Below are 19888 nucleotides of genomic sequence, written 5' to 3' on the forward strand. Positions count from 1 at the left end.
ATGGAGGAGGAAGCCCTTTGAAAGGCGTCCGTTGTCCTCTGGTAGAGAGGTCCTAACCATGCAGATGTTCCTGATGTGCAGAGCGTCTCGGAGAAGGAGGGACACAACAAGCCCAAACAAGCGGTTGCTTTTTGGTTTGGTTTTTTGCTTTTTTTAATTGAAAAATGAATTTTCTTTTTCCCATACAAAATAAAAAGAATGTTAAAAGTTTACAATACAGTGTCAACTTCAACGATTCGGAAACATTTCATACTGAGACTTGACACACAGATGGGAGCAGCCCCCCCTCCCTTCTCTGGTTTTCTTCTCCATGAATACATTTTAAACAATCTAAAAAAGAGGGAAGGGGGGAAAAGAAAAAAAATGTTTATAGATAAATTTACCCAAAAGTTGGAGGGGGGGGGCAGAATATAAATGAGGGGAGGACAAAAGGAGACAAACAACTTTTAAAACAAAGTTATGGTCCAAGAGTCACATTATACGTCTGATGGGCAATTCAGGGGAAATTAATGGTTGTATACAAAAATAATTATAATAATACAAGACCCAGCTGCCGGCGCACATAACCTGACAAAAAAGTGTAAATCGCTGACCGGCTGACGTGGTTGTCTGCGGTCGAGGAGGTTTATCGTTCTCTTGATAAAAACGTGAATTAAAAATAGAAAGAGATTCCAAAAAGCCAAAAGATAATAAAAATACATCCGCTTCCTTGTTTACGTTGCAGCCCGCCGGCGGAGTGACAAAGCCGGGAAGTACGCGTCTTCACAGCGGCCACTCGAACGCCTCTCAGCCTCCGGAGGAGCGTCGAAAGGCCGCGTTAACTCCCGCTCATAGAACGATGTTCACTCGTCCGCTTCATAAGTCGACTACGCAGGACTGAGGAAGAAAGGAAAAGTGGCAAAAGAAGAAAAGAAAAATCTGCACGGCAACACAAACTACAGCGGTCGTGTCTGCGGGGGGCTCACGGCAAAAATACGTGACGACTGCCATTTTTTTGATTTTTTTTTTTTATAGTCAAAATAGAACAACGGACTCGTTAAAAAACATCCTCGTCGGATTCTCCTCTACAATAAAATAAAACCTTTTTGTTTTGCGTTGTTAAAAAGAAAAAAGAAAATTAAAACACATAATGTACAACTGGTTTTCTGTGTGCGGCGGCGGCGGCGTGATGAAGAGTCTTTCCCTCCTCCGCCGCGACGACAACTTAAGGAATCGGAAAAAATTATGTCGGAAGAGTGTACGTGCGTGCGTAAGTGGTGTGGGAAGAAGAGGAGGAGGAGGAGGGAGCTAAGAGTCATAGTCTTCGTCGTCGTCCTCCTTGTTTTTGTGCGGCTCCGGGGCCGGGGGAGGCGGCGCGGCGCTGATCATGGAGGGGTGGGGGGCGAAGGCCATGGCGCCCGGGGGCTCGGCGGGCGCCGCGCCGCCCACCGGGGACCCGCTCTCCATGTCGGGGTCCGGCTGGGATTCGGTGGAGCTGTGGGAGGTGGAGCGCTCCAGCGGGTGTACACCCCTGTTGGGGGGGACATCAAACAGAAATGACAAGACGCTTCCCACTTAAAACAGCCAGAAATCAAAGAGGTGTTTCCTCTAGAAGCTTCTGAAGCCGCACACAGCAGAACTAAAGCAGGAGCTACTCTGTAGCGACGTCATAGGACCCGTCACACACACATGTGGAACATTAGACTCACAGATAATACAGGATAAGAAAGGGTTAGGATGCAAAAGAAGGATTAAAGGTGTCAAAGGTCAAAGGTCGACCTTTTAGCAAAGGTGGTAGAAGGAATAAAAGAGGGCGGGGCCGTGTTCACACAAAACCAAAACAAACATGTTTTGACGCAAAGAAGACAGACGGGCCCGAGCCGCTCCACCTCGATACCGTTTGATTGGCCTTAAAAAAACACAGTCGAGGAACGGCGCCGGCGATGAGGTCGTTTAACGTGGATTGAATACGCTCGGCAGAATGTAAACAGGAATGTTAGTGGAATATTTATTTTCATGAGCCAACAAAGGGTTAGGAGGAATATTGTCTTTTTCAGAATAAATCTTGTAATACTTGGTGCACGGGGACGTTATCATACAGAGTCATTTTGATCCTGAGCGAGACAAAAAAATGATTCATCGGTAGATGAATGTTTGTGTGTTGTGAATATGAATTGGCTGAAAGTTAAAAATATCAGGGACGAGGCAGCTGGTGTGTGTGTGTGTGTGTCTCACTATTTCAAATGGGCTCATAATGCAGTCCGTTTATTTAAATGTTTTTTTCTGTTCATTGAGAATAGTGCACAGCTCTCGCATGACACATTAATTATTGATCTCAATCAGCCGCTGATGAAGTCATTATTTAGTGAACTCAGACTTTTTACCCGCGACGTGGCAGAAATGCCGACGTCGCTGAAAACCTACATGAAACCATTTGGGGAAAGAACACAAGACTAAAATGTAGTTTACAAAACAAAAACAAAAAAAGCAACTTACTCTCAATAATCTTTTTTAAAAAACAATCAAATAGGTTCCAGGTGATGAGTGGATGGTGCGTTTCAGCTTGAAATGCCCAACGCCTAGAAAAGCTGCGTTCTTAATCATTCCACCTTTTGTCTTTCATCCGATAACGACATCATAAAATGATGTGAAGAAGTTCTCGAGACACACGCGCGGCAACGTACCTGTGGAGCCTCGGTATGTGCGGCAGCTGTGCCGCAGACGGGAAGCCGTCGTCCTCGTCCGCGTCGGTCTCGCTGTCTTCAGAGTCGTCCTGACAACAAACAAACCAGTCAGCCTCTTGACCACACACACACACACACACAGACAGAGAGAGAGAGAGAGAGAGAGAGACACACACACACACACAGAGACAGAGACAGAGACAGAGACAGAGAGAGAGAGAGAGAGAGAGAGAGAGAGTTCCACTACGTAGATCCTTCCGTGTGTGTGCGCGATGATAATTTCTCCTCACAATATAATTCATGTGCCTCCAAAAAAGAAAAGGGAAATAGAACTAGCGAGCTGTAGATAGTTTATAGGTCACGCAAACACAGCCCCACCTCTTGCTCCGACTCGGTGTCGGACAACTTCTTGTCCTTTGCTTTGGAGCCGGCTCCTCCGTTCTTGCGGCCGGACCCTGGTTTTCTTCCCCTGGGGGGGTCAGGAAGAAAGAAAATAAGTAAAAAAGAACAAAATGTGATGAGAAGAGGTCCATTCACGTCTTTTTTTCAATGCATTTTGCCGTCACCTGCCAAGCTCTCTGCCGCAGCGCTTCATTTGACAAGTCAAAGCTTCTTTTTATGCTCTCCATTGCCCAAAATCTGTTCTTTTTTATTTTTATTTAATCTACAATCACAAAACCAAATGAAAACAGTGACGCGGTGAGAGGAGGACAGACGTGTTGCTGTGGTCCATTGGGGCCCGCAGTAGCAGCCGTTCCTGGAAAAGGTGAAGAGATAACCCTCACTGTGTGCACAGAAGGAGTCGAGTCCTATGGAGTGATTCTGTGCTGACGGCACCACAAGAAGGTCCATCGATGCACGTGAAACAAGACCGTGAACATCAGTCAACTTTACAGCGCGCTGGAGTCCCTTCAACGGTTTGATGACGAGGTGCTTTAAGAGCATCGACCAGCAAAGATGACGGTCCACATGAGAGGCCCTGTGTGGGGGTCACGTACCGAGCGTCAAACACTACGGCGTACACGAAGAGTCGAGGGAGTTTTAGAAATGGCCCCTCTGACGAGTCCAGTGGTAATCAACACTCTGAGATGCGAGTCGCCGCCGGTGTTTCGGTGTAACGAGGGACCGTGTTAAATGGTGAGGCTCAGCTCAAAGTGCTCGCAGTTGATCGTAGCCGCGGCAGCTTTTGAAGTCACCGACAGATGTTCTTGTAAAAACCTCCAATCAACTTCAAATATACGCTCAACGTTTATTATCGACGCAAGCTTTTCTACGGGAAGTTGCCACGAGCAACCGCGGACGCCTGTCGCTGTCCTCCGTTGGAACCGAACGTGCAACAACCAGACACGTTGATGCCGGTAACCGATTTAAATTCGACGTTTAAAGCTCGTCTGGATGGCCGACGTAAAATGCCACTTCCTCCGCCAACACGCGCGGATATCTGATATCGATGCCGCCATGTTGCCCTGTGTGAGTGTGTGAGACGGACCTGCGTGGGACTTTTTCTCCTCCCCCCTCCGTGTGGTTTTCTTCCCCCTCGCCCTGCATGTCGGGCACCGTGGCGACCAGGTCTTTCAAGAAATCAAACTGTTGCTCCAGCTCGATACACTGCTTCCTGCGGACACACACATTTCAGATCAGTACGTTGCGTTCGCCGCAGACTCCGAGTTGACAAAAAAAGTCCAAATATAAATGGGGACTATATATTAATTTTCCAAATAAAAGTGAGCCACATTTTTAGCAAAATGTGCCCAAAATCAAACAACTCCAATCTGATGTCCCCGTTTATTATCTCACTGCACCGAGTTCACACCGGTGGTCTGTCAGAATGAACCGAGCGGAGGACGACTCCCGAAGGAGTCCAACTCCAAAACATTGCAATAGAGACCAGACTCTTCATCGAGACACACTCAGAAACAGAAACTTACAGATGCGACATCGTCATTGTCTTTGCATTCCTAGACTGGGTGACTTTACAGGCCTTGGTGAGCAATGATTCCAAAAAAAGCTCCAGGGCTCTCGCTGACGTCCTAAATTAAGGAAATTACGATGGAGCAGGTTCATTATTTGAAGTAACACCAACTTTTCTCTTCATCTGTCATTTGAAATAAATATAATTGATTGTTAGGTGAGAAAATGTTAAATGTATAACACACATCACACAAACCCAAAAGTCTAATATGACTTACAATGTCTTCTTTTCTCTGGACAATAATTCACAATCCAAAACAGATATTCTGTTGACATGAGTTTGAAATTCAGAGAAAGAAGCACATCTTCAAATTGGCGAAACCTAAACCACACAAAGGCGTTCCTCGATTTAACGAAAGAAACAGTCGATTCATTCCTCTGTTTGCTGACTGGTTAATGAAGTGACTGTCTCATTAGCCCATGGCACTAAAACTAAATGAATGGGTCAATGCATATGAATGCATATGAATGCATATGTTGTGAATTCAAAACACATGCAGGTGATTGAAACCGTGGTGCATGCACAGGAGAGATCTTTGGTCAGGAAGGATACAAATAATAACAGGTACTGCTGCAGCCACTTTCCCTATTTCTTCATCAGTCTGCATAATCTTCTTAATCCGTGCCTGTAAGGAGAAAGGGTGAAGTGTTACGTTGTGTTTATGCAGTTAGACAAATATTTTCTTTTTTTAATTGAAAAATAAAAAAAAACACTTTATGTAGTTAAGTTACTATCGCTTACGTCGCTATCTTGACACGACTTTAATGGCATGGCACGTTGAAAACTGTACGTGGTTGGTGATGAGATATTTTACAATGTGAACACCTCTAAAGTTGGCTAAACGAGCACCCCACAAACAGATAGAGCCCAGAGTTACAGCCTTCAGGTTCACTTAGCTCGGCATGCTAAAAACAACAATAATTGAGGGACCCGCTAGCTAGCTAGCACCACAGCTAGCTATGGGGATGCAACGTCAATTCAATTAAATTAAATCAGCGACGTCGGTACAGTACACTTGACACTTTAGTGGCAATGACTTGCGTTAGTAAGATGTCTTGTGAGCGCTGTAGGTAACAACACAGGCAGTTAGCTTCCCTTCATGCAGTTTGCTAACTATCTCAACACAGGCAGAGCGACGTTTAAACTCACCGGAGGGAATCTGGCGTTGTATTTCTTCTTTTTGCTCGGCATAATATTATCACTTAGATGGCTAACCTAAAATAAAATGCAATATATGCTGGAATATTGCCCTCTATCATACATAAATCGCCTCCACCGCGCGCACACTAGATAGCAATAGCTACCCTGCTAACTCGTTAGCACGTCGTCACTCGCTCCCCGGCGCCCGGCAGGTCGGCTGGGTTCCGCAGGGTCTCAGCGCCGTCGGGTTCGGAGCCACTTACCAATAACAGAAGTTATTCATTTGTTTTAAGCTAATAGTGTAACACGGTTGCACTTCATATCTGCACGAAATACTCACTAAATTAAGTTACAAGTACATGGGGGAATCTTACATATTGTCATTTATGAGCGGTAATTAAATGCAGTACATTATAGTTTTCATTAACGCTGCTTCGATCAATGAACCTAATATATCATTTGTCAGAATGAGCAAATATACTATAATACTTTATGCATGTGCTGAATTGGTCAAATACGTTATTCACCATTATATTGGCTAGTTATAGATAACTGTCATCTGGAGAGAGTGGCTCGTGCGCTGTGGCACGGAGGAGGACGTGTGCAACGCACCGTGAGAAGTCATTGCGCCGCTATCGGCCACCGTACTTTCATAAGGAGACGCGCAGTCCAACCAAGCAGCGGCGAGCTTCCACCACCGCGGTCGGCCGAAAGAACAGCACCGGGCAAGACAACTACAGCCTCCACAGGTAAATTAGGTTGAAGGTCGATGTGCCTTAGATCCCGGTGTCTGTACGGGGCATGTCGGACTTTATATAATGTTAGAAAGCACGTTAAAATGGAAGGTTGGTGATATGGCTAGCTAGCTAGCTCGCTATATTTAGACTGAAGTTCCGCAATTGCAAACTTCCTGTAGACGGAACCCACACGAAATGGTTTCAACGTTTTATTTGTGTAGAAGAATTGGCGATAAGACGAACGTTAACGCTTTGCTGTTAAACAATGTAATGTGGCAGGCTAACTGTGAGTAGGTGACGTCCACTTTGGACTTTAAAACTTCCGCATACTAGCGCAGCGACTAGGCCCTTGTTTGGAGATACAGTTGTAACACGCACCACCGTCCTCCTTCCTCCTTCTCAACAGGACACGGTCCCGGGACGAGTTAAATCGCCCCCACACGGAGAGCATCATGGAGGAGGACGGGGCCCCCGCGGCAGTGGAGGTGGAGACCCCCTTCGCTTCAGAGGCGCATGCCGCCGAGGCCATGGCTGCAGACATGGAGCGCTGGATTGTGTTCGACTCGACAAAGACTCCCAGATCCGAGTTTGACAGCTGGCTGGAGAGCAACGCGCCCTCGCAAGTGAACCGATTTGGCGATGAGGAAAGTGGCGTCAGTCCCGTGGGGTGGATTGCTGTGCGGGGCCTGAACTACTGCCCCACCACTGGGGATGATCTGGAGGGTCTCCAGGAGAGCTGGGAGAAACTGTTGTCCAGCGGCCGGCCCGTCACCTTCCAGACCGTGAAGGAGCTGGCCCTGAACCACGGGGTGCTCACGGGCAAATGGCTGATGCACTTGGACTTTGGTTTCAAGGTGGACCACGCCTGGGAGTGCTTGGCCAGGGCAGCCCTGGATGGCAAAATCGACTCGGCTAAAGTCAGCCCCCATGATCCCAAGGGCGGCGGCGACGGCAAGCACGTGATATGCGTCTATAACGAGAACTTCACTGACGAGCGCGAGGTCATCCAACTGGACAACATCATCCGGGCCACCGGGGTCAAATGCTCCCTCAGCTACAAGCCGGACGTGTACACGTACCTTGGGATCTACAGAAACAACCGCTGGAAGCTGTGTCCGACCATTTACGAGAGCAAGTTTGACCTTGAGCGCGTACCCCGGCGATCGCACATTGTCAACAAAGTCACCAACCTCGAAGTAACATAAGAACCAGGTGGGTCTCGGAGAGGCTGGGTGTGCCGTACATCTCACTGGCTGAAAAGGGTTTTGAAAGTCGACAGTTGAATTTTGTTCTCAAGTTCTTCCTCTTTTGGTAAAAGTTCATAATTTCAGTTCGTTATATTTCCGAAGTGACCTGAACAAGTCATTTTTTATGTTGCACTTGTTCTGTTAACACTTACCTGATGGCTGAAGAAACCCTTGAGGGGGGGAACTTTTTTATTTTTACAATTTACATGTCATTTTGGTTTGTATGGTTTGTTATCGCCATAACAAGAGTTGCCGAATAAAATCCACTGTTGAAGCCGTCTGAATATATTGTGGTTTTTATTGTCAGGAAAAGTGTTTTAGAACTTTGACAGTGAGACATTAATTACAGCAGGAAGGCATAAAGTATAATCAGTTTACGTCATACCAATATAAAACAGCGTGCTCTAATCTGGAAGTATCTTTTCCGACAGAGGAAAGCAGATTGACTCACAGGTCTGAAACAACTGATAAGAGACCCGAGGACATTTGGCAGACAGATAATCAATATCGGATACAGCTCCACTGCTATAAGCATGTACTTATAAATGTTGCTTGTTAATTATACGTCCATGTAGACCTTCATTTGGTTCATAACACATTACTACATTGAGACTCAAAGGCAGCGAGCTACGCGAAGGTTGTCAGTCACCTTCAGAAAAAACAACCCAAGAGCAAAACATTTTAATTACGAGGACATTTGGGATCATTTGCATGGACTTACCTCCGGACCCAATTTACCGCCGAGAACCCCTCCCCCGCTTAGTTTGAAATCAAAAGGCAGAGCAAACGTACACATGTCAGAGTGATCGCAGTAACACGGACAGACGTGACTCCAGATGACGGGGTACAAAAACACGCCTGGCGTGTTCCACGGGAAAACATTGGAGCCGACGCATCCGTTCTATAGATCTGAAGCTGGGCGGTCCCGTCTCGTCCGTCAGTGGAACTGTGTAGAAAACCCGCTGATTGAACACCTGCGCGAGTCTCTGCTGGTGTATCTGTGGGCGATCGTGAGAAATCTCTCTGCTCCAGATCCACCGTGTTTCCTTTCTTGTCTTTAAGTTCTGATACAAGTGGATGTGAATATGTTCGTAGGAAGTACAAAATAAAAGCATCCCGTCGGACGCACTTCAGGTCGGGTGTCCCGAGACGAACCCGGCTTGGCTTCCGCCGTTAAAGATGGAAATGAGACGGTCCTCGTCGGCGGACATCAACTCGTCGCACTCGTCCAGCACCGGGGGCCGGTGGTTGCCGTTGTCGATCATGCCCTCGTTCTGGAGCAGGTGGACGATGCTGTAGGGGTAGTTCATCCAGGTGCTTCCCGGGATGCCGGCGGGGTCAGAATTGTTCTGGGACGCCGCGCCGTAGGCCGCGGTCGAAGAGACGGCGGCGGATTGTTGACACGAAGCCTGCGCCGACATCGGGGCGCCGTCCCCGCTCACGTTCATCAGGACGGGGTTCAGGAGGTCCTCGAAGTCCTCCATGTTCAAGCTCGGGAACTCTGGGATGCCGTCGTCCACGAGCGGCGCGTCCACGTGGTACTGAGAGCCCGCGAGGGCGAAGGAGAGGCCGCTCTGCGAGGAGCAGGACGAGCTTCCCCGAGAAGCCGGCGTCTCCTGGACCATCGACGTGGAGATGTCCGGGAAGAACTGCTGTTGTAGGTCCGCCAGGTTGACGGTCGAATACTCCTGGTTGGCGGCGGACGTGGCGGCGGTCACGGAGCAGGGGGGCGCCACCCGGCTGATTGTGAAGTTGGCCACGGGAGTGGCTTTGGGCTGGGGGCCCGGGTTCAGGCTCTCCACGATCCTCCAGGTCTGGTTTGCAGTTGCGGCGGAGGCCTCGGCCTTCGGCTGGACCGAGAAGGGCTGGCCCGGTTGATAAGAGTAGGAAGGCTGGGCTTTGGCGCCGCTGGCACCAGGGGGCGCCGCAGCTGCTGGAAAAACACACACACGACGCAGCCGGTTACAAAGACACGTCCAACAGCACCTGGGTGTCTGCAGACGGATCAAACACACTCACCGACTTGTCCACTCGTGAATGGAAGCTTGGCCGGCCCCGTCTTTCTGGCCGGGCTTATGTACCGTCTGTCTGGTATGGACACTGGATTAAAAACAGGACACGGTTACGTCACACTTCAACTCAAGTAAAATAATCCCGTCACCCATTAACGTTGTCACCGCGTCTCGTCAACGTACCACTAGACAGCATGGGCCCCAGCTTCAGGCTCTGGAACATGACCTCTGTGAACTTTCTCTTGTCACTCACCCGGTCTAAAGAAGAAAAAAAAGGAGAAGGAGGGGGGGGGGTTAATACGCAGGTTAAGAAGACTCAGCTCCACCTATGTGACGTCACATGGCCTCTCACCTGGGTCGGCCGGCAGGTACTGGAAGTCCATGGGCTCGCTGACCTCGCGGTCGGAGGGCCGGCGGAGCTGCATCTTGACCCGAACGGGCTCGCTGAGGTTGGCGTCGCGGTACGGCGGCGTGCGGAACACAATGGCCACCTGCCGGTGGACGTCGGCCTGAGAGAAAGAGCCCTTCCCCTCCCAGGAGTCCTGGAAGAAGCGCACCTCGATGTCCTCTGAAACGTCAGCAGAAAATATTAAAAGCTTAAAACACCCTAACATTCTTTGGTTCATGTCATCGAGTTGATCCGAGTGTTACCGCCCCCGAGTTTCGGCATATTAACATCAGAAGTCGTCGAAGGAAAAAAACACGTTGCGTGATATTTGATAGCGGGAACACGGATTCAGTGCCTCCAAACTCCAAATTCAGAATGGAAAGAGTACGCCACACCCGCCGATCAAAAGTGATCCAACTGTTGTAAAGAATCCCATTGGCTGTGAATGTTCGACACAGGGCGGGGCTTATTGAACCTTTTTGCACTTTGTCACACAGCAGGAAGATTTCGTCGCCTCCTTTGCAGCCGCCAGAGTTGCTGTTGACTCGGCAGATCTTCAGCTCGGCCGTGTTCGGGGCCCCTTGAACACAACACAGAAACGGCAAGCGTGAATACACAAAGAAGACGCAAATAAACACAACACAAAGGCGTTTACATTTACACCAGACGTCTTTTAAACGAAGAGGAATCGGGGTCAATGTCATCACTGACTTAAGTTCCATTGGTTCTCAGGACTTTGAAGCCAAAAGGCAAACGGCTCAATTTGTCTGCTGTGAATTCAAAAGTATAATAATTTATGCGCACTAAACATATTTAAATGTACAGAGAACAACAAACATATGTCACAGTGATTACATTTCAACATGAACTTTCTAAAAATATTTTGAAAAACGTGTGAGGGAATTGAAGGGAGCACAAGATGTACGTCACTCAAATATAATATAGGAAAAAGTAGTGCTCAGAAGACATGTTGTGTGTGTGTGTGTGTGTGTGTGTGTGTGTGTGTGTGTCCGACTCACTGTTGTCGTAGATGGGCTGCGATACCACCGGCTCCAGAGGAAGCAGGTCCCCTGAAGCCAGAGTGATGAAGGCCTGGAAGCAAAGCCGGACCGAGTTCAGGTCAAACTCCTCCTCCCACACCTTGGCCTCGGGAACTGCAGCCAAGACACAGCGGGGGGGGGGGGGGGGGGGGCGATCAGGCACACGCATGGCAGAGCGCAGCATCCTGCCCTATGGAGGCTGTCAGTATCTTCAATCAGCCGGGGTTCGGCAATCACAAATCACACTTCCTATTGTTAATGTATCCATGACTCACTCAGGGTTCATAGGCGTGTTGACCGATGGATTTCCATGACCATGTATACATAAAAAAGTGACAACATGGAGTATTTAAACTAACAATGAGAATTCCCAAGCATAGACTACACACAGCGTAAATGAACATGTGAATATAAACACATTTCCAGGACTTTTCCAAAACTTTGGGGATTTTATTTTTCTCAAGGACTTTTCCAGGACTGGAAATAACTATTTACAAATGCCATGAACTTTTCAGGTTTTCCATGACCGTACAAACCCTGCTCACTTTTCCTGCCAGTACAGTTAGTATGTTCGTATGTTCTTCTACAAGACCCTGGTATAATATTAGCTAGACGCATGCATTTTTGGATAATGTTGAGCTAGCTCCTCTGCCATGGAAACGTTTAAAAAAAAAAAAAAACATTACCACAAAGTTAGACCATGGGGGCTATCACTGCTAATGCTAACCACCCAGTCAAATGCTTTGAACGCAGCACAGCTAAACTGGTTAGAAATAAACATACACTACCGTTCAAAAGTTTGGGGTCACTTAGAAATGTCCTTATTTTTCAAAGAAAAGCACTGTTTTGATCAATAAAGATAACATTAAATAAATCATACACTCTGTACATAGTTAATGTGTAAATGACTATTCTCTGGTGTTTAATGAAGTCTCTACAGAGGTGTGTAGAGGCCCATCTCCAGTGTTCTAATGGTACACTGTGTTATCGCCTTAGAAGACTAACGGAGGGGTAGAAAACCCTTTTTATGTGAGCGCAGCTGAAAACAGTTATGCTGGTGAGAAGCTATACAACTGGCCTTCCTTTGGGCCACAAGAAGAACAACGTGAATATTTACAATAAAAATCATTATTTCTAACCTTGTCAATGTCTTAACTATATTTTATATTCATTTTACAATTCAATTGATAAATAAAAGTGTGAGTTTTCATGGAAAACACAAAATTGTCTGTGTGACCCCAAACTTTTGAACGGTCGTGTGTGAAAAGACGGACAAAGAGACTCAAGTATGGAGTGAAGTTGTCACACTCGACAGAGGAGCTAGCTCAACAATAGCCAAAAAGCATCCGTCTAGCACACTTTCTTTAAAGCTAGCCTTGCAAGTTAAATCATGCTAACGGAGAAAAAAACCATTACCGTTAGCTATTTTTTAGTCCGAATTTAAAAAAATGTTCGCGATGAAATAATGAAATGTTTTTTAAATTCTGACAGAAACGTCTGTTGTAGCAGTGAACTAAAAGTGTGGGACTTTTGGGACTTTCCACACAGCGCTGGTTAGTGGAGAACAAGGGCATCACACCCACAGTGCTCCACCGCTTACTGTTGAAGGGGTTGTTGTTGGTCTGCAGCCGACACGTGATGGCCTCGTTCACGTCCTTCTTCTTCACACACTGGATGCCCAGGTTCTGAAAACTGAAAGCAAATACAGTGTGAGACCGAAACCACGAGACCTGACACCACCGGCGCCTTCACGCACTTTCCAAATTTGACATTATGAATATTCTCGCATATTTTCCGATTTTTAGGTGGAACGAGATAATGTGGGTCCAAACAGATAACGGTGGCCAAACACGCGGCGCAACTTCCTGTTTTTAAAGCGCTGTCTGACGGCAAAGTGGTGAGAATAGTCCAAATGTAGCCGACGCTTGGACCACCGTCCACAGCAGAACTTACACCACCAGCAGGTGAAGATGTTCAAGACATACAGTATGAATGTGTTACTGTTTAACTGAAACTCTACGTGATCAGTATTCATAAGGAAATCCTGTAGTTCTAAGAATACACATGTGTGTCTAAGACCGTAGCCCCAATCTAAACAAAGAAATATGTAATTTAGCACGTTTCTAACTTTTTAACAATGTATTATGGTTCATTTTCCAATGTGACCAACAGACGACGAGATCACCACACTGGCAGAGTGACGACAGACAGACGTCGCTCCCAGACACACTGGCTAAATGAAGTTTAAACATGAAGCAATTCAAACTATGTCGTTGCACGTTATTTCTACCGACCCGTAATGCTCCTTTTACGTTAGCGCCGTACTCTCTTTACTTTACCTCCAAACCCAATATTTTAACAAGGCGACGGTAAAAACACGTCACCTCCCAAGAATGGGCGCCTTCCTTATCTGGCGAAAACAAACGCCACCTTGTTTTGCTGCTCTCCCCCCCCCAGTCTACCTGTGCACTCGTCTCTCCTGCAGGTCCGCCTCGTAGTAGCCGTGTTTGCAGTCCTTCCCGACCAGCTCGTGCGGGTGAGGCTTGTGCGGCGCGTTCTTCGTCACCAACGAGATGCGGATGCGCAGGGGGCCGCTGTAGTTGTGCAGCTGTTGGGGAGTTGTATGAAATAAAATTGGGTATTTTACCAACTTCATATAATGTCAAAATCTGAATAATAATAGATATACTTATTTAGTTTTACAGCATATGAGCAATTGTCCTAGAAATGTCAATAATAAGACTATTAAGCAGTAATAAGACTATTAGGCAATATTAAGACTATTAGGCAATAATAAGACTATTAGGCAGTAATAAGACTATGAGGCAATAATAAGACTATTAGGCAATAATAAGACTATTACGCAGTAATAAGACTATTAGGCAGTAATAAGACTATGAGGCAATAATAAGACTATTAGGCAATAATAAGACTATTAGTCTACAGATTCAAAGTGTTTTGTGAGATTCTTTTGAGCAAAAAACAAACAGAAATCATAAATCAGACAATCTTATTTTTTGGGGTTATTTATTGTTATTAAATTTGTTAAACAACTATTAACAATTATAACTCATTTCTGTGTTCTTTTATTATTTGAAAATGATATTTATTTATTTTTTGGGTACAAACCTAGTACAGGCAATACAGATAGGACACACACAACAAAGAACAAAAACAAATTAAATTATCAGAATTATTAGAGGATATTATGAGGTCATCTGTTGCCCCTCTCCTCGTGAAATCAGGGGCAACATTATATTTCTTAGGGCCAGTTTTGCCCTTTGCCCCGGTGTGTTTCCGACGCTGCAGTACATGCGTTAGTATTATTTTATTCTCACAGCGATGTGGTAAAAAGCTAATAAATGCTTTAACAGATAGAAAACAGTCCCACCTTGATGGCTGGGTGGGTCTTGGTGGTGTCGTTGCTCTTCTCCCCGGGGATGCTGCCGGCTGACCGCCCCTCACACTTGTACCTGAACCTCATGCCCCTCTGCTTCGGCTGCTCGATGATCTCGATGAAGGGGCTCGCCGCTTGGACCGCTAGAGAAGGGAGAGTGGGACTTCGATGACGACGTCACAGGATTCTTTTTTGGGGACGCATACAAGAACGCCGAGACCGGATTGTGAAACGCTTCCCCGAATCAGTTGGCTACGATCCTCAGATCACGCGGTGGTGAAATGTTTACTCGCGACGTCGAGGGGACAGAGCGTAGAGAACCAGGGGAGGACGTTTACATGTTTTTTAGGGGGCATTTTCCCCCCCACTGACTGAAATCCAGGAGCATTTAAAAATAAATTGGGGGCAACTTTTTTAAACTTGTGAAATAACATTCAACCTGCATTCAAAAATAATAAATATACTTATTTAGGCTTACAGTGTATGAGAGATTGTCATAGAAATGGCAATAATAAGACTATTAGGCAGTAGTCTAAAGATTCAAAGCGTTTTCTGAGATTTGTTGAACAAAAAATAAACAGAAAACATAAATCAGACAATCATATTCAATTGTATTCTTATTTCTTTGTGTTTATCTATTGTTATTACATTTTTCTAAACACTATTAACAATTATAACTTAGTTCCTTGTTTTTTTTATCATTTCAAAATAATATTTATTCTTATTTCTTTGTGGTTATTTATTGTCATTACATTTTTCTAAACACTATTAACAATTATAACTTATTTATTAGTTTTTTATAATTAATAATTAAAAATGATAGATATTTTATGTGTTGTGTAACTTCCTACTACAGGCAATACAGATAGGACACACAACAAAGAACAAAAAGCTATTAAATTATCAGAATTAATAGAGGACATTATGCCCCTCTCGTGACATCAGGGGCAACATTATATTTCTTCGGGGCAGTTTTTCCCTGGTGTATTTCCGCCGCTGTATAGAACACTGAGCATTTACGAGGAGATTGCTTCTTACCTGGGTTGAGTGCGGCCAGGCCCCATCCGTACACACCTGAGGTGGACAGAACACAACAACAAGACATGTCAACCACTTGTTAAAGTCTGTAGAGCGATTAGCGGCTTCCCATCCACAGGGCACGCCACACAGCGGCAGCAGCCATGACCAAAACCAAAACGCTGCTTTCAGCACATATTTGTGGTTTAGTAGCTCGGGTGGAAATCTACCAGACGGCATATAGGGGTCTTCCCGGCTAAATACGATTTACCCGCCACGAGAAAGCGTGAAACTAGGGAGAAGAAGTGTATAATAAAGCAAACAATGTGGCCGGGTGGAGTAGCCCAGGTCCAATTACCCGCCTACTTTGTCAGTAAAGAGCCGGCTGGCGGTCTGGTTTCAGGTGGACCCGGGATCAGGTGGTCGGGGCTCCACCCCGGCAGCCCGTGGGACCCGTTTGATGTGAAGGTATGGGTGGGATGCTCTCCAAGTTGTAACATGCCCACGTCCCACCAACCAAACTCATAGAGCATGGATCAAATGGCAATCTGTTCTGACTTTCAGCGACATCATGGAGGATTACCGCGAAAGAATATGGAGTTTGGAAATAGACAAAGCATTAAAGCCTATGACTGTGTAGTAATTACACTTTTGAATAATTATTTGAGAGGCATCTCTCTCCAGTTACTGAGCCTGATGTTGTGAAAGTGACAGTTAATGTCGACCACAAGTCGGCCTTCATAAATCACATAATACATAATAATCGACAATATCAATCTACTTTGTAAAGTATACGATATGGAAGACCCTACGATTCAATTCAGTTTATTTTATATAGCCCAATAACACACATTCTCCTCAGAGGGCTTTACAGTCTGTACATATGACCTTTGACCTCACATCGATCAGGAAAAACTCAAAAATAGATAAAAATCCATTTCACGGGGGGAAAAATGTGAGAACCCTCCAGGAGAGCAACAGAGGAGGATCCCTCTCCAGGAGGGACAGAAGCAATAATGATGCATCAAAATACATTTAAAGAGTGCTCTTGTTTATGTTCTTTGACTTGGTAACATGTATATTATTATAGAAACGTGGGCATTTTTTAAATGATAAAATACTGTTCACATCGGCACACACACAGTCCGTATCACACGGATACGTGCACCGTTTGCCTCATTTCCGGCCACTAAAACCAGAGGTGGGCGGGGTCGAGCAGCGTGGACCGATCCAATCGGAATATGACATTTTAACTGAAACGAGTGCTCCCTGGTGGAGGCCGTGTCAGGCAAGTCCAGATAAACAAAGCGATTAGACATTATGTCAATAAAAAAAAGACAACATGCCTAATAAATTGAGACATTTTCGGTCGATTTTTTTGTGTGTGTTGCATTTTCAGTGACTGTGGGGAGCTCCATGAGGTGGACGAGCCCCGCAGGTGTTACGGTTTAACCGGCGACCCTGTTAACTGGAGACTTTCCACGTAACCTATAACAAGATGTCCTAATGACGTGTCAACCCCTCTCATATACTTGATAATATATACGATACAGCTTAACCATAGCGATGTTCACGAGGGCAGCTATACGTGTTCTCTGCCCATTTCCAACGGCTGTCTGTAACTACGACAACAACGGACGCGTTGGTTCAAAGTCGCCAGTTAACACGGTCGCTTCTTACACCGTAACACCGGCCTCGCGACGGCTCGACACGCCGCTCAGTTGGTTCACGTCGGCGACGCGCGGTGGACGACACACGGTCAACGTTACGTCAGCCCTCAGTCGGGTAGTCGTGACGTATAGAGCTACAGGTAAGAAAAGTTATGTCAAACGTCCAGCTGCGTTAGCTCGCTACCTTTCCCTCCAGCCGTTAGCGCCAACCCAGCGACAGCGGGGCTTTCCCCTGTGCGCCAAACAACTCCCTGTACAGTTTCACCTCCACGCTTTAAAGTGGGCAAACAGGCCGAGCAAGTCAGCCCAGTCCCCGCTTACCCTCCATGGCTGTGCGTCCGAGTCCCGACTTCCGCGTTTCCTTCGACACCCGTGTGTATCCGTTGTTTGTTTGTTTGTTGTTTTCTCAAGCTACCGTACGCCGCACACACTATAGCGCGGACTTAGAAAACTTCTTGACATTGCAGTCGCGTCGTCCGCTCCGCCCACAGCGGGTGTGCGGGTAGTGAAGCTGGACGGAGCGCGGGCAATGCGACGCTTCCGTTGTGCGCGTGAGAGAGAGAGAGAGAGAGAGAGAGAGAGAGAGAGAGAGAGAGAGAGCGTTATTAGAGTAATTATTAGTAATTATAATAATCACAAATCCAAACAAACAAAAAAGCTATGATCTTGCCTGTAAATGAAAGTGGTTATTTAAAAAAAATATGAAATTACGTTAAAAATGGATTTATTACGATTTGTGTCGAACATATAAATGCCAGTCCCTTAAAACATATATATATATATACATATATGTTTGTGTGTATATATATGTGTATATATGTATGTGTATACATATGTGTGTATATATATATATATAAATACATATGTGTGTATATATATATATATGTTTTTGGGTATATATAATGTGTATAATATATATATATATGTTTGTGTATATATATAATGTGTATGTATATATATGTATATATATATATATGTGTGTATATATATATATTATATACATAACTATATGTGTATATATATGGATACACATATATATGTGTGTGTTTTGGGACCTTACTGATTCATGAAACAGCGTCAATGAGTCGGTGCATTATTATTGATAACTTATACAGTTGTAAAATAATATCCAATCAAATGCTTTATTTATAACTGTTGCATATGTTTTTGTTTTCGCAGCAACGAACGCTTTTATTTTGAAGTAAAATATAAACTGGTCTGTTTCCGGTTTTGGCTCGCCTGACGCAATTTAACCCCATTCGCCTTTCCTCTGCAGTGCAGCTTTGCCACCACCCACTCTCTACAGTGCGGAAATACCCAGATGACGCACTTGAGAGCAAAAAGAAAATAGGTTGCGAGTGGGAGAGGCAATAACATAACTTCAGGCTTCAGTCACCATATGGAGAGAGCGTCGGACTGGATCCGCTCTGACCGCCGGCCCACACAGGAGTGTCAATAACCACGCGGGGCTCCTCCTACCTCTGTGTCTTCACTATAATGTCTACTTTAATGTATTTTTTCAACTCAATGCAATAAAAAAATATCCATAAAAAAAGTTAATCAAAAATACTTCGCCCTCATACTATTCACACTCTGACCACTTGAGGGCGCTGTCCGCAAATAAATCAGCTCCTCGTTCGCCGTCATCACTGTGCAGTGCACGGGTAATGTGTCAGTGACTAGAATACATGTCAGGTTCCTCATTTAAAGCTTACTTTGTGTCAATAACCAACATATCTACACTCAGATTATCATTTTCGTACAAGTCTGACCAACTGTGTCTGAAGGAGATATTTATTTGACGTTAATATTTCGTTGTTCACAAGTAATATTGTTGAATTATTCTAGATGTTTACTTATTTGGGTTAGATTTTTTATATATATTAGGATAGATGTTTCACTTAAAATAATCTTTGTGTTATGTTTATTGGAGCGACACAGTTTTTTCTTTCTTTCAATAAAACAACAGTATTCTTCTACATTTATAATTTTGCAGTAACCTGTTGCAAAGACTGCTATCAGGATGCTTTCATGTGTTGTCCGAAATGACTGACAGATTGAGCAAACAACAACAACAACAACAACACCATTCAATCAAGAGGGTGTGAATTGCCCTTTACCTGTTTGTATTGAATGTCAGTGGTGTTATCCACCTTTTGTATTTGGGGACCCTTTGAGGGGCTTCTTATTTATAAAAGTAAGGCAGCTCGCCCTGAGTGCATGCTGGGGAAAAAACGTCCAAGCATTTCCTGAACCCACTGATCCTGTTCAAGGTGCCATCACTCCTCGGAACGTGTCTTCATCGTGTAAAGGTTGTTGTATGTTACAATGTTGGACATTGTTTCAATAAAGGACAATAGGACATGTATATGTGTCTCCCACAAGTCATTCCATTTCCGTAAATAAATGGAGAGTAATGGTTGCAGGTACAGGTGGACATATCTAGAGTGGATGACTCTTTTTTGAAGAAAACACAAACACGTTATAAGGCCATGTATGGATATCTTCTCCACTCTTCGCCTCTCTGCTATGGAGACTCGAGTGTCCGAGGCGCACGTTAACGCACCATAACAGTCCTAAACGGGAGGTCCGCGAGTGGGAGGAG

The 19888-nt window shown here is 45.3% G+C and overlaps 3 protein-coding genes and 1 long non-coding RNA gene across 5 annotated transcripts; 2 read left to right on the forward strand and 2 right to left on the reverse strand.

The window, feature by feature from the left end:
* Positions 1–124: 124 nt before the first annotated feature.
* drap1 (DR1-associated protein 1 (negative cofactor 2 alpha)) lies at positions 125–5976 on the reverse strand. The gene is made up of 7 exons (XM_056442225.1): positions 5785–5976; positions 5188–5260; positions 4592–4685; positions 4153–4278; positions 3042–3132; positions 2664–2752; positions 125–1510 (listed from the first exon to the last, which is right to left on the reverse strand). Exons 1-7 carry the CDS (start codon positions 5824–5826, stop codon positions 1288–1290), a joined length of 738 nt encoding a protein of 245 aa, XP_056298200.1. The 5' UTR covers positions 5827–5976; the 3' UTR covers positions 125–1287.
* Positions 5977–6434: 458 nt separating this feature from the next.
* Positions 6435–8038, forward strand: c21h11orf68 (chromosome 21 C11orf68 homolog). The gene is made up of 2 exons (XM_056442223.1): positions 6435–6524; positions 6919–8038. The coding sequence occupies exon 2, from the start codon at positions 6965–6967 to the stop codon at positions 7715–7717; it is 753 nt and encodes a 250-aa protein (XP_056298198.1). The 5' UTR covers positions 6435–6524; positions 6919–6964; the 3' UTR covers positions 7718–8038.
* A 1-nt stretch (position 8039) lies between these two features.
* On the reverse strand, positions 8040–17784 carry rela (v-rel avian reticuloendotheliosis viral oncogene homolog A). 2 transcript variants are annotated; one of them, XM_056442219.1, is made up of 11 exons: positions 17605–17784; positions 15635–15670; positions 14591–14739; positions 13662–13807; positions 12800–12891; positions 11179–11313; positions 10635–10739; positions 10124–10339; positions 9955–10029; positions 9779–9859; positions 8040–9689 (listed from the first exon to the last, which is right to left on the reverse strand). In XM_056442219.1, the coding sequence occupies exons 1-11, from the start codon at positions 17609–17611 to the stop codon at positions 8890–8892; spliced, it is 1842 nt and encodes a 613-aa protein (XP_056298194.1). In that variant the 5' UTR covers positions 17612–17784; the 3' UTR covers positions 8040–8889. The 2 variants fall into 2 exon arrangements, with proteins under 2 accessions (XP_056298194.1, XP_056298193.1); XM_056442218.1 differs by having other exon boundaries at positions 8040–9692; positions 17605–17783.
* Positions 15980–19651, forward strand: LOC130211493 (uncharacterized). Its single transcript, XR_008835082.1, has 2 exons — positions 15980–17423; positions 18560–19651. It is a non-coding gene; the product is annotated as an uncharacterized LOC130211493 (long non-coding RNA).
* Positions 19652–19888: the final 237 nt, after the last annotated feature.

This window comes from Pseudoliparis swirei, chromosome 21 (genome assembly GCF_029220125.1).
Source record: "Pseudoliparis swirei isolate HS2019 ecotype Mariana Trench chromosome 21, NWPU_hadal_v1, whole genome shotgun sequence".
Classification (NCBI taxonomy): Eukaryota; Metazoa; Chordata; class Actinopteri; order Perciformes; family Liparidae; genus Pseudoliparis; species Pseudoliparis swirei.